General features: G+C 54.0%; 1 protein-coding gene across 1 annotated transcript; it reads right to left on the reverse strand.

Moving 5' to 3' along the window:
• Positions 1-2349: 2349 nt before the first annotated feature.
• Positions 2350-15675, reverse strand: RBBP8NL (RBBP8 N-terminal like). Its single transcript, XM_056507505.1, has 13 exons — positions 15609-15675; positions 14287-14329; positions 13834-13929; positions 13388-13500; positions 12335-12407; positions 10961-11127; positions 10397-10485; positions 9318-9481; positions 7511-8261; positions 6580-6688; positions 4538-4611; positions 4073-4193; positions 2350-2918 (listed from the first exon to the last, which is right to left on the reverse strand). The coding sequence occupies exons 1-13, from the start codon at positions 15673-15675 to the stop codon at positions 2800-2802; spliced, it is 1986 nt and encodes a 661-aa protein (XP_056363480.1). The 3' UTR covers positions 2350-2799.
• Positions 15676-24281: the final 8606 nt, after the last annotated feature.

Here is a 24281-nt window from a genome sequence, read left to right on the forward strand (position 1 = left end):
GACAACATAAAAAAGGAAACATAAAATATATTAAATTTGAAGTGGATTCTGTGGTGGTGTTGTGCAATGTGAGGGAAAATAATCTTAGTGGGAAGAAAAGGAATTGAGAACTTCATTATTTTTGGCAGGACTCCTGCACGTTTTGCTTATCAAGGGACTGCCATAGGGAGGTGATTATTTCATAGTCCACAAAAGTTCCTTCCCTCCTTCATTTCTCCTGATCCCAAGCAACCTCCCTACAGTCTGAGGGGCCTTTTTATGGGATTGCATTTCAGCTTCTCTCCTTTTTTTTTTTTTTTTTTTTTTTCTTTTCCTTGCTGGGGTATTTTTAGAAGACGTATTTATCCAATTCACCACCGTGTTCCGTGGGTTATTGCTCTCTCTTCCAAGCTGGTCTAAGAAGGACAGACATTGTGCTGTCTGCCCAGACTGAGAGGGAAGACATCAGTGGTGATCCTGATCCATTTCCCATGGCCATGATCCGCTGAACGCTTTGAGCTGGCATAAATCAGCCCTGCAACCCCGGTGACCCTACCACTGCCCTGGGCAGCTTGTTCCACTGCTTGATAACCCATCCAGTGAAAAAGTTTTACCTAACATCCTGGTGCAACTTGAGGCCATTTTCCTCTTGTCCTGTCACTTGTTACCTGGGAGAAAAGACCAACCCTCACCTGGCTACAACCTCCTTACAGGGAGCTGTAGAGAGGGAAAAGGTCCCCCCCGAGACTCCTTTCCTCCAGCACGAGCTCCCCCAGTTCCCTCAGCACATCCATGCTCCAGACCCTTCCTCATCATCCAACGAGCTCTTCCAAAGCAGGAAGACAGGAGGAAGATGAATAATTTTTCCTCCCGACACAGCAGCGGCGCCGCGGGAGAGCCGCCGCTCCATCCCCGCTGCTGGAGCTGCCAGGTGTTCCCGTGGCTTCACAGCCATCAGAGGCTCACCTGCTGTGCCCTGGCGGGGCTGAACCGCATCCCCGCGCCCGGGCAGCGGCCCCGGCCCGGCCCGGCTCTGCCCAGCAGGCGGCACTGCCCGCCCGCCGCACCGCTCCCGCTCCCGGTGCCGGATCCGCACCGCTCCCGCTCCCGGTGCCGGATCCGCACCGCTCCCGCTCCCGCTCCCGCTCCCGGTCCCGGTCCCGGTCCCGGTCCCGGTCCAGCACCGCCCGCAACGCTCCCGGTCCCGGTGCTGGATCCGCACCGCTCCCGCTCCCGGTCTCGGTCCCGGTCCCGGTCTCGGTCCCGGTCCCGGTTCCGCATCTCCCGCATCACTCCCGGTCCCGGTTCCGCACCGCTCCTGGTCCCGGTTACGCACCGCCCGCACCGCTCCCTGTCCCTGTCCCAGTCCCGGTTGCGCACCGCCCGCACCCGGTCCCGGTCCCGGTCCCGATCCCAGTCCCAGTCCCGGTCCCGGTCCCGATCCTGCACTCCTCCCGGTCCCGGTCCCGGTCCCGGCCCCGATCCTGCACTGCTCCCGGTTCCGGTCCCCCAGCGTTTCCGCAACTCTCCCAATTCCGCACAGTCTGCACAGCCGACACCGCTCGCACTGTTCCCTCTCCCGCTCCCGGTCCCTCTCCCGCAGCTTTCCCGGTTCCGCACAGTCCGCACCGCCCGTACGGCTCCCGGTCCCGCTCCCAGTCCCGCTCCCGCTCCCGCTCCCGGTCCCGCCCGGCTGGGCTCATGCGGGGCTGCCCCGGGCAGTGCTAGACCCTCCCGCCTCGGTTCCCCCGCAGCGGGGCTCTCTGAATGGGATTTTAGGGTTGTGGTGCTACGAGCAAAGGATGCTGCTCTTGGCTGGCTGTGCTTTGCCTTCGTTCTTGTGAACAAGCGAAAAAACACGTTTAAATAGAAATAAGGGCAGGTAAAGGAAGGGGGAGTACCCCACAGCAGGAATCCGGCACTGCTCCGCTGGTCTCTGTTTTGTCCCTGTTCTCCACCTGTGTGCCAGGAACAACCCAGCCTGGCTCCTGGATCGATGTTATGAGCACGGATGCTCACTGCAGCCCTTCCCATCCCATCAGAAAAAAAAATTACTAAGAACCAGTTTATCCGCGTGAGAAACAGCTCCCAGCAATCCTGCCAAGGTCGGTGTGAACTGCTGAGCTGGTGCTCTGATGTGAGCTACAGCTGGGTGTCACACACCGACCTTTTCCAGGCAATGCAGGACGTGCTGGGGAGAGGGAGCACCCAGACCTTCCCTTCCCGTGCTCTTCTTCCTGCCTGCCCTCTCCAGGGACACATCCCACCTGTCTGCCCATGTACTTGCTCCTCACTTGACTAGGAAAGAAAACCGTGGACTTTCCCCAGGTCAGACAAGATCCATGTGTGTATGAAACCAGGGTAGGGATTTAATTGAAGCAGTTTGTGCATGGGACTCTGCAGTGTTTGGTTTGGTCACCACCCCTCAGCCAGCCACTGGGACATCCTTCATGAGGAGAGGGGTCTGGTATTCCGTTCTCCAAACTTGAAATCCCAGAGAAGAACATGGTTCTGATGCAGGGTGAGGTTACAAAGAGACATCTCCTCTTCCAGATCCAGTCTGAGGATCTGCTCTGGGGTCACTGACTGTGGGGCTCCAGCAGCAGTGACCTGGCTGCTCCAGGTGTCACCTGCATGGCTCATCCTTGCCCAGCCTTCCCTGTGGCACTGAGTGAGGAGTTTCAGGGTGCTGTGCTCATAAATTAATTCCTCACTGCCTGGCCCAACTTGACAGAAGGATTCACTCTCCCAGTGTGGGTGGGATTCTGAGGTCTCTGAGCCCTCTCCTTCAGTCTGCAGTTGCTCCATCCTGCCCAGCTGCTAACTCTCCTTGGAGGGATCATTGTGGGAAGCAGAGGAATTCTCCAGTTCCTTTGTGATCCCCACTGGGCATTGCTCCACTTTGATTTTCTTTTTTCCTCTCATTGACTTCTTATATCCTGTAAACAGCCAGATGACAGCAGGAGTTAACCACAGAGAAATGGATTTACACTTCTGGAGCCAGCATGGCCTCATCCCAAAATAGGGACAGTGCAGGAGGAAGCAAAGCTCAGCAAAGGAAAGATGGAGAGAAACTCCTCATATGTGAGATGTGTGGGTATCCAGGGGAGGCTGTTGTGATCCTGGACACAAAACAACATGTGAAGCAGAAATAGGTAGAGAACTGACCCCATGCAGGAGCGTCCCTGAGAGGGTACCCAGACCAGCAAGATGCATTCTGATGGATTTCTTCCCCATCCAGTGTGGTTCATGGCCCACACCACATGCTGAGAGAGGTGCTACACCCTCCATCACCCCATTCCTGTCACAGCTGCACCCACCCCTCACTTGGGACATCCCCATCCAGTCCTGGAGAGCGGGATGTGTCTGTCCTGACAGGACAGCTTCCTCCCCACTGCTCCAAGTGGCTGGTTTTGTACAGCAAATCCTCCTGTCACCCAGCTGTGGTGGTGCCCCCTGAGCGAGCAGGGCCCTCTGAAGGCTGGGCTGTTAAACAATCTCCTTTCAAACTTAAGCAACAGCCCTCTCTACATTTATGGTTGGGCCAGCACTTCCCTGTTTTTAGCTCCAGTACAGAGTGGTGAGCAGCAGGGTTTTTCTGACAGAGCATTTTTTAAGGCCTGACAGACAAACTGTCTTATCCTTGCCCTTATCAGGAGCAGTTTTCTGCTTATTCACCTGTAGGAAACATGGGTACAACACATTCCTCTGTCAGCAGGGAAACCTCCACAGGCACACTGGAAGATCAACAGAACTGGCAGAAACCTTTCTCTGAATGTCAATAACTCACCCCTGGGAATTTGGCCTTCCCCAGGCACCACCTCCCTGACCAGATAAGCAAACACAAGGGACTAAGCTCTGTTAGCTTAGGTGCCTGGGGTGCTCTCCTGGTCACCCTGCCCAGGCTGTCCTGGCTAACCATTAGCAGGGGCTCCTCTGGCTGGAGACACTAGTGTTGCTGAAATTTGGCTCAGAGGGACATGGAGCAGAGCTCTCCTCTCCCCTGTCCTTGGGCATTTCTCACAGGAGTCCCTCTGGAAGCAGCAGAAGTTGTAGCCCTGAGCTGATGCCCCAAGGGACTTTTCCTCCCTACCTTTAATCCAGGAATCCTGTCCTCTTTTTCTCTTCCTCTGCTGCACATGAACTTTGTCTTTGGTGCAAAAGTATTTCCCGTCAGCCTCAGCTTCTTGCAGGATCTCATCTTCATATTTCTCCTACACCAAAGAGAAGAGCAGTCAGTGTACAAACTACCCTGGCTTTCCCAGGGAGCTGATGGCATTGCCAGGGACCTTTGTGACCTTTGCTATGGAGTGATGACAAATGCTATTGTTCATAAACACTCTTGACTTTTCTGGGAAGAGTGGCACTTGTACCCCTCAGCAGAAAATTGTGCAACAGGGTGAGAATGAGGTTTGGCATCTGGTGCAGGAAAAGCCACCACCTCCTGGAGGGAGCTTGGGCTGGGACAACCTGTCTGATGCCTCTGGGACCCGGCAGCCTAAGCTGAGGAGATGGCTGAGGAGAACAAACAAACAAACAAACAAAAAACCAAACAAACAAACCAACAAACCTCGCTGTCCGTCGTGTCTGGCTCATCGGATTCTTGCTTCCCAGACTCAGCATCGTTGTCATCTAAAGAAACACAAAAAGGGGTTTTAGGCTGGTGGAAAGCTTGACAAGCTCATGAGCAGATGCAAAGCCACTGGCCCAGGCTCACAGAGCCACTGAGGCAGAAAGCAGCTTTAGCAATAAACTGGGTTGTGAAGCAGAGGCACTGCAAGCTGTGTGGCCAGGAATGAATGTTTAGGAGTGATCCAACAGGACTCTGTTGGGAAAAAAGCTTCCAGGAAAGCTGTATCCACAGGACTTTGCTACACCAAGGTCACAAGAGCTGTCCCAACATCTGTAGCTACATACAGGTGGGAAACTGGGGGTATTTAAGCCCCAGGCTGCACCTTCCTGTTTGAGCCCCAGGTGGGGAGAAGCATGTCGGGGTGAAGAGGCCAAAAGGGACAATCCCACATTTGCTGCAAGTTCAGTCAGTGCCTCTTGGCAGGGAATGTGTGCTGAGGAGCAGAGGAAGGAAAGGCAGGGGAGATACTTCCCTTCCCAGCAAAAGCATTTCACTGTACACAGACCCTGGGGCTACACAGCCCCAGACATGTACCTGCACACTCCCAAACTCTGCACACACAGAATATCCACGGGTTGGGGACCAAGCCTTGCTGCTGGTGGCATCACCCTGTGTGCACATACAGTATCACACCTTGACTGGCCATGGTGGGCAGAAAGGGCCGGGCACAGGGCTGGGGCACCCCAGAAACTCAATACTTGTTGCTCATCACACCCAGGTCTAGCCAGGATGGAGCTCAGCAGGGCAGCCCCCTCTTGCTGCCCCTGCAGAGGTGGGAGAGCAGGTGATGCTGCTTCCAGGCCCTCCTGGATTCCCTGTAGCCTGATCCCAACCTCACCTTATCCTTCTGCAGGTTAAGGTTCACTAGAAAGTGCAGAAGTATTTGTGTATTGTTTCCCGGGCTTTGTGTCAACCTTAAGGTGAGAACTGAAGAAAATCCTGTATTCCCACACCCAGAATGTAATCAGCTGAAATTCTTCTGCCATGATGATATCTCCTTAGCATGTAAATCACAGAGGACTCTTTTTTTTTTTTTTTTTTTTTTTTTTTCCACCGTGAAAAATCCTGCTCCGGAGAGTGTTCCCAAACCACTCTGACACGCCCAGACCAACTAATCCAGGCGAGCTCAACTTTCTGGCCAAGCCAGTAAGGCTGGTACTGAGCAGCTCCCAGCAGACGTGCTTCCCACTCTGATCCCCATGGCTGCTGCCTCCCACCTGCCTGGACAAACCTGGCACCTCTGTCTCAGGGGGTCAGGCAGGGAGAAGGCCTTGGGAGGGCTCTTATGGAGGATGGAGCAAGGAAAGGAAGGAAACCATCCTGATCTACCTGCTGCAGGTCCCAGCATCTGTGCTCCCCTCTGTGAGCTGTGTCATCACAGGACACACTTTGGAGCAAGGGGACAGACAGGGATGGTTCTCCAGTGCTAATCCTGCAAATCTTTTGCATCCCATCTCTGCTGGGACGCTCTGAGCTGCTTCTTCCCTGAGAGGAGTGGGAAATGCTGGAGTAGCAATTTTGTCTTGTTGCTGCAGATTGTGGAGTGGGTTTTCCCAAGAGTTTGGAGCTACACTGACTCTTTAGCTCCTGGAGAATTCCATGTCCTTGGTGTGGAGTGCAGGGTGCTCTGCTGAGTGTGCAAGGACACCCCATGGGTGGCTCCTGTCTGTGCTGCACAGACACACTGGGCTTTTCTCCAGAAGGACTGGGATTGCTTTCTCCCCATATATGCTGAATTTTGGACATTTCTAGGGTAGAAAACTGAGCTCTCAAGGACAGAAATATGGAACCTGAAGTTCCCCCAAAGGCCCAGAAGAGCTGGGAGGCAGGAACACTTGATCCCTGGAACGTGGGTCTGCAGGTGTGTGCAGAGCCCAGCAGAGAGCTCTGGGCTGGGAAATGCCTTCTCCAAAAGGCACCTTTCACTCTTGCCTTCTCAAATGTCACATTTGCCTGGGGCTTCTTACCTGCTTCTCCCTTCTGTGCACTGCCATCCCGTCTGATCCCAGCCTCGGGAGGGGCCTCTGGGTCGCTGGGTGTGGAGCTGTTTGTCAGATATGCCCGTGAAAGTGTGAGCTGTGGGACACAGGGACACAACAGGGAGCACCAACGCTGCTGTCACCAGGCAGGAGAGGATTGTCCCCAGCCCTTACTCGGTGACTGTGACACCCACAGGGACAAGCATCCCAGAGATGTTCCTGTGCACTGTAGTGTACCCCCTGCAGCAGCCTGAGGGAGGGGGCACAGGCACTGCCTGCCCTTGGGCATGGATGGAACCCCTGCGGACACTGGAGGGGAGCTAGGGAATGACAGCCAGGACTGAGCAACTGTGGATGATACAGCTGTCCCTGAAAAGGGCCTTGGGATCTCGTACCCTGAGACAATGAAACCTTTCATGAGAGATGTTCCTGCTCCCTACCGAAACTCCTGTTATCATTTAGGATTTCTATTGGTCTTTAACTTTACTAGATGATTGGTCTTTTCTCACCTAGAATTCTAAAGTAATTGGATAGTTTCTCAACTTATAATTTTACAGGTTAGAATTGCAATTCCCCCTAAAGACCCCTTGCTGTGCTATGTATCCGGATTTTGCTGGTAGAACCCTTTGAAGAAATGAAGCTACTTTCAGAACCTCTACGGTGATTCCCAAAGTCTCATTCCTGGCTAGCTGAGAAGCTGAACTCTGCCTCGGGGGCCCCTGGAGCTATCTGGACCCCGTAGCAGCCCGAAGCTAGAACCACCCTAGCCAACAAGCAACCACGGCGCTGCCATGTGCAAGCTGGCATCACCCATCTCAAACCCACCCTCCCTCAGGATATTAATGCTGGTCACAATGGTCCCGGCAGCAGTGCTGGGCACCCTGGGGTGGGGAAGGAGCTGCAGCAGAGCTGCACTTACCACAGCTGCATCCTCCTCCTCCTCCTCCTCCTCCTCCTCCTCCTCCTCCTCCTTGGCGGCACCGGGCCAGCGGTGGGGGCAGCGCAGGTGGCCCCGCTGTGCCCTGTGTCCCCCGGGGCTGTCCCTCCGGCCGTGCCCTGCCCAGCCCGTGTCCCTGCCGCGGCCGGGCTCGGACAGGTCCAGCGGCGCGTCCGCATCCTCGTCCCTCGCCTCCTTCACCTTGGCTCGCAGCTCGCAGCGCTCCCGGCACAGCCACAGCTCCTTCTCCTCCTTCCCGTCCGCAGCCTCCTCCAGGAGCAGCCTCTCCTCCTTGCACGCCGCGATGCCCAGCCAGGGGCAGGGCGGGGACGGCGGCGGCCGGCCCGGCGGGGGCTCGCAGCGGCCGTGGGAGCGCTGGCCCGGCGGGCACTGCTGCAGGAGCTGCTGCAGCCGCTCCCGGTGCTTCAGCAGCTGCAGCTTCTCCTCCAGCTGCTGGTCCCGCACGTACACCATGGTGGCCGGCAGCTTCAGCAGGGCTGCGTGCTCCTCCCAGCCGTCCCGGCAGCGCGCCCGGCCCTCGGCGGCCCTGGCGCGGAGCAGCGCGCTGGGGAAGCTGTCCCGGTCACCCGCCGAGCCGGGACCCGCCAGCCCCAGCTGCTGCAGGGACAGCTGCTTGTGCAGGAGGCACAGCTGCTCCCTCCGGGCGCTCAGCTTGAGGTTTTCATAGGATGGAGCGACCTTGGGGGAGTCCAGTTTGCTCGCTGCTAAAAAGCTTTTAAAAGTGTGGAAAAAAAAAAAACCCAAAACGTTAGGTAGATCATGTTAGGAAAAAAAATCACATTAGCATTAGAGTTTTCCCATGGTTTCCCAGCTCTGCAGGGATAGGATGTGTGTGGTCTCCCCTGCTCTTTCCATGCCCTGTTGCAGCTCTTGGCCAGTACATGGTGTTTGTTTTTGGGTTCTGTGCAGGGGAGGAGTGTCCTGGTGGCCAGGGGCGCCAGGCAGTCAGCAGTGGGTCTCCACACAGTGGAATCCATTCCCATCCCACCATCCAGCAGCAAACCCCTGTTCCTAGGCCATGGCAGCTCAAGGCAGAGGATGGAGTGAGGGTGAGGATGCAGTGACCTCTCACAACAGCACTGCTGCTGAGAAGTCACTTTTTGAATAATGTCTTACAATCAGCAAATCCTAATTACCCTCCTGGGTATTCTCAGTGCCTGAAGACCCCCAGGGCAGAGGAACAGCCCACCCTCCCCTAATCTCACTCAACAGGAAAATTTTACAGCCATTCTAAGAAGGATGATACAGTGCAGGAACCTGCCCTGCAAACCCAGTCCCTGCTGGTTATTTGGCAACTTCCATGAGTGCAAGTTGCTCCCAGGAATGCTCAGCAGAGCTACTCACACTCCTGGAAACTCACTGTCTCTACAGGTGAACTCACTGGCCTTGCTCAGCCCTCTGTGCTCCTGAAATCAGTGGGGAGGATAAGCTGGGAAGTGCTGAGCCCTGCAGCAAAGCCCATCAGAATAGATAAGGAGGAGCAGGAATTGCTGCCTGCCTGGGACAGTCCTGCCTGGATGTGGGGGCACCCTGTTCACTCGATGGGTCTGTCTGAAGAGCTGGAATAACGAGAGCCTGATCTTGCTGGGCTGGATTCCAGTCATCGCTTACTGCTGTAAACAGGGAAATGCCCCCCTTCCCCAGGCTGTGGGAGAAGTTTGGAGAGGAAGGTGGACAGACAGAGTGAAGCTGGCCACTCATCCACGGAGGGACAGCTGCAATGTGCCATGGATCAGGCCCACACCACGAGTCCCAGGCTGGTACTCACGCCTCGAGGCTGGGGCTGTGCTCACGCTCTGCAGGGAGAGGAGTCTTCCTCGCTGGTGGGGACACTGCTGCCCCTGAAGGACTCTTTTCCAGGAGGCAGGGTCTGGAGCCAGGTCTCACCAGGGCAATGGTTCCATGCAGCTGGTTGGAAATCCTCTGGGATGCCTGTGGCAGAGGACAGAAAGTCCAGGTGAGCCATTCTGCAGTGTGCCCCAGGCTACAGAGAGCCTGGCTGAACTGGGACACCTCCCCTCACCAGTGAGAACAGCACAGACAGCTCCTGAGTGCACTTGATATAGTTCTGGTCAACAGCTCTATCAAGTTTTTATTCATTTTTCCAGGAAATTTTCCCTTCATGAACTCTCTATTTTCTGGCTGCACTGATTTGTAGCACAGAAAGTTTTGCACCTCTTAAGTCATGATTCAGTGGCTTAACCAAGATAAGACCCTGCAAATTCCTTGTCCTGTAGTCAGGCCTTTTTACTCATGCAAGACTTTATTCATGCAAGCTCCTGGCACACACTGGTTTGGTGGGTGTATTTCTGGTGGAATGCCTGGGCCAGGACATCGTTGTCTCCATCAGCTGTCATGAAAGGCTCACCACATGTTCTGACAGGTTTCCCCTGCCCACCTGGAGATGTCACCAACCCTTCCTATTAATTATCCCCACAGCCTGCCTGCAGCCTTACCAAAACCCCTTTTCACCTGCTCTTTCAAGTTTTTTGTGGAGGTCGAGTAAGCAAAACCTGTGCCAAGGCAGAGGAGTCTGTGTGGGTGTGTCCGTGGGCTTGAGTTCCCATGACCAGGAACAAGGTCCGGGTCCTGCAGCCCCATCTCCCCGTGCCCAGTGTCACCACATCACTCAGCAGCCCTTGGAGACACCCTCTCTGTGTTTGTCCTTGCAACCACTGAATGCCAGGCCCTCTGAGAATGACAAACTACCCAAGGCTGGCTAATTGTTCCATCCCCCAATTGCCTCCTACTCTTTCCCTATCCCAGTCTGCTTGTCTTGATCCAGTTCACACGGCCACAGCAGTGGGGAGAAGGCCTGAGGACATCAGACTGCCTCTGACAACTCACAATTTCTGCAAGGCTGACTTCTTGGAGAACAGTGCCTGGAGAAGTCCTGCTGCTTGGAGAGCTTCTCTGGAGCTTCTCTGGAGGCTTTTCTGCAAAAAAAGACACAGCCAGCTGCCATAATGTTCCCCCAGAGCTGCTGCAACCCTGCCCTGGAGTGGGCTGCAGCTGAGCAGCCTCCCAGGGATGCCACTGGCTGGTACAAATTACCTCTCAGTGAGGATTTTGAGTCAAAATTACCTTCTGGCTCAAGCCAGCACCTGACTGAACCTGCCCTTTGTTGCATGTGTGGGTGGCAGGAAGGGAATGCCATGGTCTCTGCATGAATTGGCTTTCTGTGAGGGCACCCGAGCACTCTTTTGCTCTAATGCAGAGCAGGCTGTTTCTCCCTTGACCTGCATTTCCCCCGCCTCCATCAGCTTTTCTGCCCATGGCAATGCCCATCTGAGCTGCCAACAGCTTGGTCTTTGCTCTCCAGACCCTTTTCCAGAGCAGTTTTGCACCGTGGCTCAGGTACTCTTCACATCCCCAGTTCCCTCAAGGGTGGCAGGAGCCAGCAGCACCCACCTTCACTGAGCTCAAGGTCTGGCACATCCTGCTGGGCTTCTTCTGCCTCCCTGTGCTCTGCTTTCTCTGTGCTGACACTCCTGCTCACTGGGGACAGTAAAGTCAAAGGGGAGCTTGGTGTGGAGCAGCTTTCTCTGGAGGAGACTCCTGGGGTCTTTGTCCTGTCCCTGTTGGAAGGAGAGAACATGAGTGAATGAGAAGGGGCAGGAGAAGGAAGGTTGTACTGAGAGCTCCGAGCCTGATACACAAATATACATATTTATGTGTGTGTGCATGTGGATATACTGGATCCTCAGACTCACCTCCTTCCACTGCAGCTCATCAGGAGCCCAGCTGCAGTCTGGGCATGGACAGAGCCAGCATGACAGCCCAAGCTGTGATTGCCCCACTTGGTTGTGGGTACGTCGCAGGAAGCCACATGTTGGGTAAGCCAGGACCCAGCTGTGGCTATTGCAAAAGCTCTGTGGGAACCTGTCCCTGGCTGGGCTTTCAGCCTGGTGGAGGGTGGATTCAGCACAGGGATGTGGTGTCTGCCCCCTGTCACCAAATCAAGATGGAGAGGCTGATGCTTGTGGTGACACAAGGGAGTGCCTGAGCCTTGGAGACACACACAGAGCCCTGGATGGACTCTGATGCTGAGACATGGATGTCTGGCTGGAAATCTTCCTATCCAGCATCTCATGGGAGAGCAGAGCAGAGCAGAATCACTCAGTGCTCAGCAAGCCCAGCCCAGCCTGCAGTTCTGGAGATACTCAGCTCTTGGGAAGCACTGGGGTGTAAAAGCCAGAGTTTCACTTTAAGTGGATGGTGCTCCTGTGCTCCAAAGAAAACACATTTCTAAACTAATCCCTCAGTGCTAATTCCTCTGGACTTTAAACCCTTGAGGAATGAGCTGATTTGTATATATTGGCCAGCCTGGCAGGTTACTTGGCTTCCAGCACAGTGCTCTGCTGGGCTGTGAACCTGTTGGTGCAGATCACTTCTCCCTCTTTAACCCCATCACAGTCCCTCGTGTGTCACTCTGCTTTCCCCAAAACCACCTGCTTCCTGCAGACCCTCTCTGCATGCAGGAGAGGAGCTGGTGCCATGGAGAAGCCATGGGATCCCAGGCTGAGCTCTATGCAAGCTGCCCAGGGCTTTGTTTCCAGCGGGTTAAATATCTTTGTTGCCCAAAAATGAATTGTTGGATGCTCCTGAACAGGGGAGTGAGCAAATGTCAACAAGGATTTTGAGACCATTAGGGATTTTTCCAAGTCTTACATGTACAGGAACCCACGAGGATTAGATGCTAAAATACCCCTGAGGATGTCACAGTCTGGACATGTCCCTGCCCAACTCTGGGGATGTAAAGAACAAAACCAGAAAAGTGCTTACTCCAGGCTCTGGAGCCTCTTCAGTTCTTCCTTGAGAGTTTTATTCTCCTCCCTCAGGCGATTGGTCTCGTTTGCTGCAGGGACAGAGGTGGTGTGTGAGTTCAGGGGCTGTGAGGATGCTGCTCACAGCTCGCTGGGGTGCCCGGAGGGGGAGCAGGGAATGACACCGAGTTTTGGAGGGATTTCCTTCCTTCTTTGTGAACGTGCTGGGGCTAAGGGATGAAAGGGAGCAACTTTCTCAGGTTTCATCAGGGCTGGGTCTGCTTGCAGGTCACCCAGCTCAGAGGAAGAGCACAACCAGAGAGGCAGTGGTGGGTTGGGCACAGTGAACACCCTGCTCCTGAGCACCAGGGCTGGGTGATGCTGCTGCTGGGTTAGGGGCAGGGCTGGGGGTCTCAGAGGGGATCAGACAGAGGCCAGAGGGAGGTGTGAGCACCCAGCACTGGGTGCTGCAGAGAGCACGGGTGGGCTCCCAGGCACGGTGCCTTGCTTTGCTCCTGCTGGAAAGCCGCACTCAGGGAGCAGGGGCATAGCAGGGGCAATAAACCAAGGGCTCTTGGCACCTCTCCATCCCTCCTAAATGCCTTATCTCCTTTACCCCCACGACCCTCCTTGGGCTGGTCAGATCCCCAGGGAAAAACACCCTGAGCCTCAGAGGGGCTGGGAGCTGTGCCAAAGCTCAGGAGAAGATCCATCACATGTGTTGCTTGATTTCATTTACCCGTGCTGAGCTGCTGCTGTGACTTTCCTGTCTTTGCCAGAGTGTTGCTTCTGCTGTGCCAAATGCATCCTTTTTCCAGGCAGCTGACACAGCCTGGAATCTCTCATTTTTTCTGGAGGTGTGGAGGGCTGCAACCCCCATCTCTGATGATTTGTGTGAAGGGGGGACATGAACTGCCATCCACAGTCCTGCTCCCTCCCTTCTCCCCATCCCCAAACCCTTCCCAGATTCCTGCTCACCACAAGGGCTCACGTGCAAATATCTGGGAGAGGGATTAGCTGAGCAAAGACTCAGCCTGCCAAAGCCAAGCTCACAGGGGGTGTCAGTACGTACAGAGGATGAAGATGTGCTGCAGGCTCTGGAAATGAGAGGTCTCGTACTCATTCTGCTTCTTTTTGGCCAGCTCCTGGGTGACCATGCATCTGTCACACAGACCAGCTCGCAGCCTGGAAGAAGGAAATCCCACAGCTGTTACTGCACAGTTGCCATGGGAGAAATAAATTCCTGCCCTCCCCATGGGGAAGTGTGAACAGCCCGACCATCACCTAGAATCACCCCAGCCCAGCACTGGCTCTTGCACCCCTCCAGGTCCAGCCCCACCACCACCAGCCTAGGAAAGCTCCCATACACATTCCCAAACTCCTCCCAGCAGCTGAGTATAGCAAAAATAGAGGTTCATGTGCTACATCCCACTCCTGGGAAGACAAATCCCAAACTCTCCCCCTAGGACCCTGCAGTCACTGCCACTCAGCAGCACCCTACTTGAAAACAAATCCTACCTGTTTTCTAACACCTTTACATTTTCTTTAAGGACCTTCTGTTGTTCCCTTAATTGGTGGTTTTTAGCAAACAGCTCTTCAATTCTCTGAGCATCACTAGTTGAAGAAAGAACAAAGAAAAGAGGATTATTAGATTACTCCCCCAAACCCATGCCTTCATCCACAGTGATCTTTTTCTTTTGTGACAGGAGGTGAAACAAATGTGTTGGAGCCTGTGACACCTTCCTTGGAGTTAACTTAATTCCTCCACTTATTGTTTTCCAAGGGAGCAAGCACGAGGTGGCACAAGCATCACCTGCCAGGAAGGCAAACTGGAGTTGGGCTGGGATCAGCCCAAGCCCTGGCTGGAGCCAAAAGGCTTGAATTTGGCAGTGCCAGGAAGGCAAATGGTGCTCTTTAGTCCAGCAGTTTTGGAGAAGTCTGAAATTCCAGCGGTGCCCCAGCATCTCTCACCGGCACTTCTCTGTCGTCAGCTCCGTCACCTTGCTGTGCAGCCCTGGAAAATGAACAGACACAGAGAGATGGGGGTTATTGCCAGTTCCCCAGCACTCAGAAGCAAACAGCACTGATGGAATTCCAGGGAGGTGCGTGGCTTTGCAGAAATCTCATCCATTCACAAGCCTTATCTCCGATAAGGAGTAACACGTTGCATGTGTTAAACACAATCTCAGTTTAATGTAACTGGGGAAGTTGTACAAAATGTGAGCTCGTTTTGTATCCCCACTGTTTAATAGTCTGCATTTCCTTCACAGATCCAAAAAGTCTGGTTCAGTTTTGTTTCTACTTATTTCTCACTACAGCCTGCATTTCCCAGGTGGGCAATATTTTACAGCTTTCAGGGTTGGAAAGCATCTTGGAGAATATTTACAGCTGAATGGCTTCCCTTGATGGATCTGCAGACATTGTATCCTGTCAAATCCATTTTATGCAAAGTAGATGTAAACATGTGGTTTAAATTGCTCAACAGTTTCCTCTAACTCTCACACAGCCTGCAATTACACAAGAGAAGAATGAATTCATAAGCCAGAATCATCCAAAAGTGCTGAAGTTTTGTTCATAATATTGATACTGGGAATTATTCTAATAGGAAAACAATTGGACTTGGCACTTGGCTGCTTAACCTAATGGGTTTTATTTTAATAATGTATGGCCTAAGAAATAATTTATTCCCTTGAGGAATAAGCTATCCAACCTGACTCAAACATTTTCTTTAACAGAGCTTCATCTCCTGCTGCTTCTGTCCTGTAGATTATTGCATCTTTCTGCTTTCCCTTTATCCCTCAGTATCCAAACACACTCCAATCCTCACTGCTTGGAGCAGATGCCCAGCAGGTGTGTGTGCCCTGCAAACCTCCCAGCTCACCTTTATCCCAGACCACGAGAGAGGGGCAGGAGAGGAGCCAAATCCCCTGTGGTTAATGCTGGGAGCAAGGGGGATTCCTGCAGGGACTGAGCACTCCCTGGCTTGTTTTCCAGCAGCATGGAGTACAGGAATGTCCTCTCTCTCCTGCTCCTCCTCACCATTCAACAAATCACTTTTTTCTTTAGAGGTACAAGTATGTACAACCAGTGGGGGTTCCCCCCGAGGGACAGGCTGTGACCCCCTGTCCCAATCCATCCCTGTGGGTGCTGCTTGCTCAGCACTAATCCCCAAATCTCCCTAATCCACACCTGCTCCTCCTCCCTTCAGGTTATTTGACACCAAATGGATCAAGGTGGTATTACAAAGAAATGGATCTTCGCCAGTTTTTCATAAGAAAATTTTGTCTCTCTACCTTGGACCTCTTTCTCATGGATTTCCTTGAGCTTGTTCAGGAACTCTGCAAAACTCTCTGTGGTCATGTTCAGGGCTGAGCCACACACCAGTGCAAGGATGTCCTTTTGCTTCAAATTATTCAGGTTTCACCCTAAAATAGAAAGAAAAAGCCCAACAAAAGAGATGTGTGTGGTGCATGTGGTGTTCTGGAAAGGACAAAGCCCAAAGCCAGGAAGGGAAATCATTTGCCAAACCATGGGATGCATTTTTGTCCGCCCTGCCTCAGTGTTGAGCATAGCAAAGAGCATGTCTTAGATACCAGGAGAAGCCCAGCTGGAAAATCAGGCTTTTCCTCTACTTGTTGAGCTGTTTAAATTGCATTTCTCTGGGATAAGGTGGGGCAGGGCATCTTCTTCATGGGGAAGGGACTGCAGAACTTGTGTTGGGACCACATGGGGACTGATGATGGGGAAATTCACAGCAGTTTTGGAGCTTGGACTCATCTCCTGCTGGGATGCTCCCCTGCACCCCTCCTCCCTCTGGCACCATGCACAGCTTTCACAGAGGGAACACACAGCACTTGGCCACCCCGCTGTCATTGCCCAGGCTTCCTGCACAGCCTCACTGGCTGTGGCCTCTTGGAACCCTTGGAGACACCCAACAGAGCTTTTCCACCCAGTTTTACAGAGAAACCAGGAGAGGTGGTGCCCAGAACCAAGAGCTGCAGGGAGCTGGCATGGGCATGGGATCCTCTGGCACCACCAAAACCACACTGGGAAAGAGGAACTTCCACATGACAGGGTTTAGCATCTCCACAGGGGAACTTTTCCCCCCAAAATCATTTGGGCTAGTGAGTCATGTTGAGTAATTCTGATCCCAACAAAGCACAGCCTCCAACCACGAAGGACACTCAGCCTTCAACCACCAAGAGATGACCAGGGAGCAAACCTCCCCTCTGGAAGGTGAGAGTGTGCTGGGAGCTGCAGCCCCACGGGGAAGGTTTGTGCTGGGCTCCAGCGCTCTCCCAGCCCGGCTCCCGCCCCTGCCTTTATCTGCAGGGATTGCCTGCATATGCAAGATGTGGGCATGCAGAGCTGGAAGAAGAAAGTTTCCCCTAAAGCATCTGATTTTCAAAAGAAGCGAGGCACGCGCCAGCACGCACGAGCGGCGAGCTCGGCACGCTCGGCCCGGCAGCTGCTGCCTCAACACGACCCATCCTGAGCCACTCTGCTTGGCTTGGCAGCAAATCTGATGCAAACAGAGCAGAGATCCTACTCTCTGGGGAAACAATTAAGAATATTAATTGCTCCCTCTTCCCTGGGCATAACCCACCAGGGTTGGGTTTCCAGGGCTGGGTGATCTAGCCCAGCAAATAAAAGCACGGTGTGGCTTGTCCAGCTCGAGATCTGCTGCTGTGAGATGGGGCTGGGAGCTGATCTCAGCCCCAAGAGCCACAGCTGAACAACCAGCCAGGGGAAATAACATGCAGCTCTACTGCAAAACAGAAAAAACCCTGCTGATGTTAATGGGATGCACTTCCCAGGATCACTGTGTCCTAAATTAGGCTCTGCCCTGGGCAAAGCAGCTCCCCAGGGCTGAAGGGAGGTTGTGAGATCAACCAGTGCCATCACGGGACTGACACCCCAAGTGCCAGCTGGGAAGGCTCTGAAGCACTCAGGCACTAATTCCCATTGCATTATCCAGTGCTGGAATCTGGGAAGGGATTGCAGCTGGGAGCAGAGGAGCTGGTGTCTGCATGTGCTGCTGCTGGATCAGGTCCTGCCCATCTTGTACTAAAGGGCACAGCCCTTTCCCCAAGGCTGGTGTCTCTGAGGGCTGAACCCAGCATTTCCAGACCCTGGGATTCAGCTCAGCCACCCGGGAAGGTGACACCCTGGCTGGGACTGGTGCCAGCCCGCTGCTCAGGGAGGCAGGGCTGGGCTGGCATGTGGTGGGAGGTGGGAGGTGTGGGGGCAGCCCAGGTGCTCGGTGCTGGATCCAGATCCCTGCAGCTGTGACTCAGTGCTGCGGGCAGAGCCCGGCAGATCAGGATTTGGGGCTGGGGTGTGGGCAGCAGCATCGCCTTCCATGCACAGCTGAGGCTGTGGTGCCACCAGGGCTGGGGTTTACTCCTGATTTTCTTTTCCTCAGGTGAGTGGAGAGCTGTGCCCTGCTGCAGATCCAATCAACAGGCACAAGCTGCCAGTTTTGGTGCTTTTTGAGATGCCAGGACCCATCTCTGCCAGCAGATGGACCAGCCACTCTGTGGCAAACCTGGCGAGCACCTCAGATCTCGTCTGTGCACACACATGGTAACAGAGATCCTTCATGAGCATCTCTCCCCGTGTGTCTTTCCCAGGATTCAGCCTCTTGCTGCAGCAGAACAGCCCCACTGACAGCCCAGGCTCCCTGAGGGGCTCAGCTTTGCTCCCTCTCACCCGGTGTGGATGGGTGAAGGTGTGAAGCTGCAGCTCCCTGCCCCTCTGCCCTACTCCAGAGGATTTATTGAGGGAGATTTATTGCTGAAGCCCAGACCACAGAGTTCCTCAGTGTGGAGCTCGCTCCCTGAGACAGGGATTTCATTTCCAGCCCTCTGCAGAGCTGTCACTGTGATATAGAGCTGGAGGTGCAGGATGCTGCCCCGTGATGGGGCTGGAGCAGCCCTTTGCCATCCCAGCAGGGCCGGGTGTATTTCCAAGTGATGGGTGCCCTCTGCAAACACAGCCCCAGTGCTGGGGACCAAAGGCAAACTCCTCATCCAGCCCCTGAATCTGGAGGGTTTGGAAAGCCCAAGACCTGGGGTGAGCTGTTGTTAACATCTGTGGCTTTGCTCACCTGCTCTCTGCATCCCTTGATGCTCAGCTCAGGGTGGGACAAAGGCTCCAGTTTGGGACACAGGGTCCTCCTGCTCTCATGCACGGGGCTGGGGCAGCCCCCAGCATCTCCTGGGTACCAATGGCATCACTCCTTGGGTGGGATGCTCCTGTTGTGGCTGGGAAAAGCAGAAGGGAGGTAATTTTCTGTCCCTTCTGAGGCAGCTGGGGAAGGGATGGACTTGGACAGCTGGCTCTGACAGCACAGCCAGCCTCCATTCCTTGGTCCCCAGGGAGTTCCTGACTTCTCAATGCCATCCTCAGCACTGCCTGTCACACTCACAGTGAGAAATCCCCACCCTGAGCCCTGTCTTCTTTCAGGAGGATAAAGCAGCTCATTAGCAAAACAAGCTTAAGTCATTAAAAGAAAAAAAAAAAAGGCAGAAAAGAAAATGGCAGGACTGTGACATTCTGATACTGTGAGATCAGTGAAGCTTAATGGATTTACCACCAGATATTTCCCCATCAGCAGTGCTGGAGTTGCTCAGCTCCAGGCTGGATTGATGTCACACACCTTTCTCTGGGCAATTGCTGGGCAGAGCTGCTTTGACCAGCCAAACTTTCTTTCCTTGGCTACCATACTATATTCCTGGTCTAATTTTAGAATTATAAAACAAGTTTGTACTCAGAAAAACTGCCTGATCACTCATGGAAAATCTGCAGTGCCAGGAGTATTTCACAGGCCAGTGTGGAGCTAATGCTCTTTGCTGATGTACTTCACTTGGCAGTTTGAAGAGGGCTTTTTTGGTACATTGAGGTATTATTTTTTTTTTTTTTTTTTTTTTTCCAGGGCATTTATTTATTTGCATGGCTTAACATGGCACAGACTGCCCTAAAATGGAGCCCAGTGCCTGCTCTCCACCGTGCTGGGCTTGCTGTGGGTGCTGCACGTGGGCTGCCAGATTGCAGAATTACCTCCCAACAAGTGAGACAGGAGGAGCAGCAGGGAGCAAGGTGTCCCTGCCTTTCCAGGGAGGAGGATTTGGTGCTTTCCTCTACCTTGTTCAACCTGAAAATCCTCCCTGGAGCAGAGCAGCTGCTCCGTGCTGCTCCACCAGCCCAGGGGCCGGTTTGCAGCAAGCCCCAGGGCTGCCTCTGCTGGCTGCTGTGTGGGGGTCCCACTGGGGTGATGTGGAGCTGTGACCTGCCCCAATGGCCCTTTGGGTTTGTGGGGACTGGTGCTGCTCACAGCCCCCTGAACCAGTTCAACAGGATCAGCAGCACCAGGGAGATGCTGCCCCTGCTCGTGTGTGCACAGACGTGTCCCACTGCAGGGAGAGCTGAGCTGCAGCAAACCCTCCAAGATGCAGCTCCAGCCTCAAGTCCCAACCTGCACACTGATTTACTTCTACCCCATAAACTCTCTGTTGCCATAATACAGCACAGCCCTGGTGATCACAAACTCAGCAACTCAATTTCTCCCCCACCACCCTGACCCTGTGCAGGCAGCTTCTGCTTTTCCCACTGCTGTGGCAATCACCAGTCCTCCAGTTTGAGTTTTCTTCCATTACCTCATTTCTGCTTAAGAGCCCTTATTCCCCTCAAGACTCCTTGTTATTCCTTGCAGTGGGGACATTCCTCCTCCCAAGAAAGGCTTGGCTGCCCTGGGCTTGCAGGACCACTAAAACCAGAGCTGTTGGTCCTCTGCAATACCTGAATAGTCCCAGGAATCCAGCTGGCTGTTACACAGCAGGGAGAGCAGTCTGGGGGTTTCTCTTTCCACTGGTCCCATCTGGGAGGGAGGTTTTGTCCTCCCACTCCCCAACTCCTGCTGCTTTGCTGAGGTTTAATGTGAATATTTGTTCTGCTCCCCACTTGAGGACAAATGACATTTGGAGCCACCAGCCATGCCATGACCTCCCCAGAGTGTGGTGGGCTTTGGGCAGATCAGTGGGCAGGCCTGTCTGCCCACAGGAGGATTCAGAAGATGATTGAAATGTAAAAGATGAAAAGTATCCACTTATCTTCCTATGCATCTTGGGGTAACCACAGATTCTATAAACATTACTCAATTAACACCTCAAAATGCTCTGGGAAGTGGGTAATGAGGCATTATCGCATTTTTTGGGTGATTTAATTGAGAAGTGGTGGGGCTCAGGAATAGCTCAAGGTCCTGTTGGGATTGGAGGCACGTGGTCACTGCCCATCCAAAACACTTCCACTGCCACCCCCAGCTCCAGAGCCCCTGGCTGGGCAAAGGGGCAGGAAAATACCCTGGGGATCTCTGATGGATGGTGGTGATCACCCCACCCTGTGCTTGTGATCCCGTTACACTGCTCATGGTGCCTGGAGAGCATCTTGGGCTCACTGTCTTCTTCTCCATGGCAGGAGACATCCCCAGCAGCACAGCTCAGAGCCCACACTGCTCCTGACATCAGGAATTCATCATTCCTCGTCCTGCACGGGAAAGCAGGTCCAGTGTGGGAGAAAGAACACAAAAATTCCTCTCAACCACACTTCCACAAACTGGCACCTCTGCTCCTGCTGTGTGACTGGTGCATGGGCATCCTGAGTCAAGAAAATGGCCATGCAAATGGAAAAACAGATCTCTCTCCCCTGGGTACAGAGATATCCCTGGATATCCCCAGATGATGAAGTCTTGGAGAGGATTGACTTTTCTCTTCAGCACCATTTAAAAAAGGAGAAATGTGCCAGGACGACCTAGCCCTGTAAAATCCTCCTGGGTGTTTAGCCCTGCTGCAGCACCAAGGATGAGTCTTACCAGCTCAGCCCCACGTTGTACTGTCCAGCTGGGACAGACAGAGTTGGGCATTTTTATAGACTGAGGCATCTCTGCCTGTCCCAAATGCCTGGTTACACTGGTGTTGGGGACACACAGGCTAGGTTTTGGATCAATGCATCAGTGTCCTGCATCCTCCAGGGGAGGATCTGTGGTTGTCTCCTCTGTGAATGCTCTCAGGACATTCCCCACGTGGCACTGTCCCAGCAGAAGGGACAAGGAGCAGGCAGTGGGGACAGTCCAACCCACAGCAGCAAACCCCCGTGCAGGGAGCAGTGTGTGTAGGCACAGCCTCTCTCCAGCAGCAATCTCACCATCACCTCCTTCCTCCTGGGTCTAAAATAGGGAAGGAGGATGCCAGCCCTGGGTACCATTACACCTGGGGCTGCTGGAAGCCCAGCATTTCAGCCTCTCTGAATATTCATGCTGCCTGAAGGAACATATCTGGACAGCCCAGGAGGGCACTGTCAGGATGTCCCACGAGGGACACAACAGGGACACAAGGGACACAACTGGCCACCTTGCCCTGCTAGCCCGGGTCACCACAGCCCAGCTCCAAGCTGCCACTGAGGGGAAAAGCAGCAAATTTGTTCCCAGCTTTGGCAACAGGGATGAGTTCAAGCTGTGAAATGGGTGGGAAGGGAGACCCATAATTCCAGTTAAAGTTATTTACTGCCCAGCATGTGCATGGCTTGGTGCAGGTCAGGGTGCCTGAGATGCTGCATGGAAGGTGGGTCAGGTGTGCGAGGGGGTGATGCCCCCAGCACCCAGCACTAACCCAGGGGCTGCCTGCCCGGGATGGGCACATCCTGGATCCCACACAGTCCATCCCACATGGCCTTAGCCCTGCTCCCCCATGGCTGTCACACTGCTGATGTTTGCTCAGAGAAGTTTTCTGTTCCTGCCTCCGGACGCAAACACGGCTGGGCTCCCCAGTACTCACATAAACCCTGACACCCAGAAATTGCTCTGTCCCTTCACAGCTATTTCACTCCATCTGAGTGCAGCTGGATGCCATTTCTCAACATTTCGGATCCCAGGGATATCCCATTACCTTTCAGGCTCGGGTGGAAAACGCCAGAGGAAAAGTTTTTGTTAAGAGCAGAGCCCGGGCGGACTCAGGTCACTCCCCACCGACCAGAGCTGCCACTTTGCCACAAACCATCGGCTCCCCAGCTGCTACACAAACCCAAATTTCCTCCTCGAGCTCTGAGAAAGGACAAAACAGCAAGACCAACCTCTGCCCATCAGATGGGAGCTGGACCAGGCTCTGTCTGCCAGCACCGAGTGACAGCTCTCCCCGCACTCTGCTGAGCGAATTTTGGGCAGCTCTCCATGCGTGGCTCACGCCAGCTCCCTTCCCAACTACATAACACTGCCCGGGATGCCGGGGACAGAGAAAAACCAGTGCAAGCACAGTACTCACCTTGGAGGACGGTGCCTGTGTCTCTTCCTCGGCTCCTGGAGCTCAGTTTGGTCGCGATCAGGAGACGGTCATCGGTAGACAGCAGTGAGCAGTGTGGGTGAACTTGCACAGACAATAAGCCGTAATTTTTCCCTGCAGCCTGACTGGTTCTACTGGTTTGCGTTTCTTTGCCCCAGCAGCAGAAAGGAGGCTCAGCTTAGCTGGAGCTGCCCAACAGGTTCTGCTGTAACACAAAAAGTGGCAAGACCAGTATGGTGTGAACCCAGATAGAGATTTGATTGTTTTCCCATAATTACAGCTCAACCTGCGCTGTTGGTTGAAGTCAATCACATTAGCAAACAGACCCTTTTAAATAATTCATCCAGGATTGAGATGGGAAGCTTTTTTGTTTTATACAACTTGACACTTTTTGAGAAGAAGATAAAAAAAAGGGAAAAGAAATGTGACAGCAGTGGCAGCAGCATCCTACTAAACTGGAGTGGCAAACAACAACTCCCAGCCCAAACACTCGGCAGAGGGAAAGGAAAATGCCCAAATTTACACAAATGGCTGCTTCAAGTGCAGGGTGAAAGCCCATGATCATCCTGGATTTCTTCTGGGAACAATTCCCAGTGGCTGGGGATGCTTTAGGGACCAGTGAGGAAAGGTTGGGTGACTGGGAGGCTGATCCTGGCCAGCAGCCCTAGCTTAGCCCGCGTTTCCTCCCAGCTCCAGCTGCTGACACAAGCAGCTTTCACCCTAAACCGTGGGCTGGTGGAGCCCAAGGCAAAATGGACACTTCCGGAGCCTTTGAAGTGCAGCTACTTCAGCATCCCCTGGGGAAAATGCTGGCACGGATTCCCCTGCCCTGGCTGGGCAGGGACAGCCTTCCCCCGCATGCTGCAGACAGCAGCAGCTCCAGGAGAAAGCTGGAGATGCTCTTGCTCCCCATCAGCCTGGCACTGGTAAAAAGTTGCTGCCCCTGCTCGTGTGTGCACAGACGTGTCCCACTGCAGGGAGAGCTGAGCTGCAGCAAACCCTCCAAGATGCAGCTCCAGCCTCAAGTCCCAGCCTGCACACTGATTTACTTCTACCCCATAAAGTCTCTGTTGCCATATCTGGGATCCAGGCAGCCCATCCTGCTCTGCCAGAAGCTGTCCTGCTGTGCTGGCACTGCCACCTGCGAGCGCGGCTCTGCTCGGGAGGGACGCGTCCCTCTTGCTTAATAGGACACGTAACCTGAGCAGGGAGGTTTCCCTGTGACATTTCCAGGGCCAGCGGATAGGGAGAGTTCTGTGGAAGGGGATTTGGAGCACTGAGGCTGAGCTGCTCCTGCTCTGAGTCATCCCATGCTGCACATCCCAGGTCGGTGTCCTGCCAGCAGCTCAAACCCTCAGCTGCTGTACAGTGCCTCCATCCAGCAGTGATGCCACCGCCCTGCCTCACACCCCAGCTGCTGAGCTGGCTCCTCTGTCATCCCAGCAGAGCATCCTTGGCAGTGTTTCCCCGTGGCAATCACATCTCTCAAACGGTGGCTGCAAGCTTCGCACTCACTCACGGACAGGTCGGGCAGGTGGGAGCAGCTGGGGCTCCCAGGAATGTGGCTGCACAGCCATGCTATGGAAATGCTGGCAGGTAAACAAGCAGCTGCTGGGCGAGCCGTGGTCCTGGGCA

This window comes from Oenanthe melanoleuca, chromosome 20 (genome assembly GCF_029582105.1).
Source record: "Oenanthe melanoleuca isolate GR-GAL-2019-014 chromosome 20, OMel1.0, whole genome shotgun sequence".
NCBI classification, from domain to species: Eukaryota; Metazoa; Chordata; class Aves; order Passeriformes; family Muscicapidae; genus Oenanthe; species Oenanthe melanoleuca.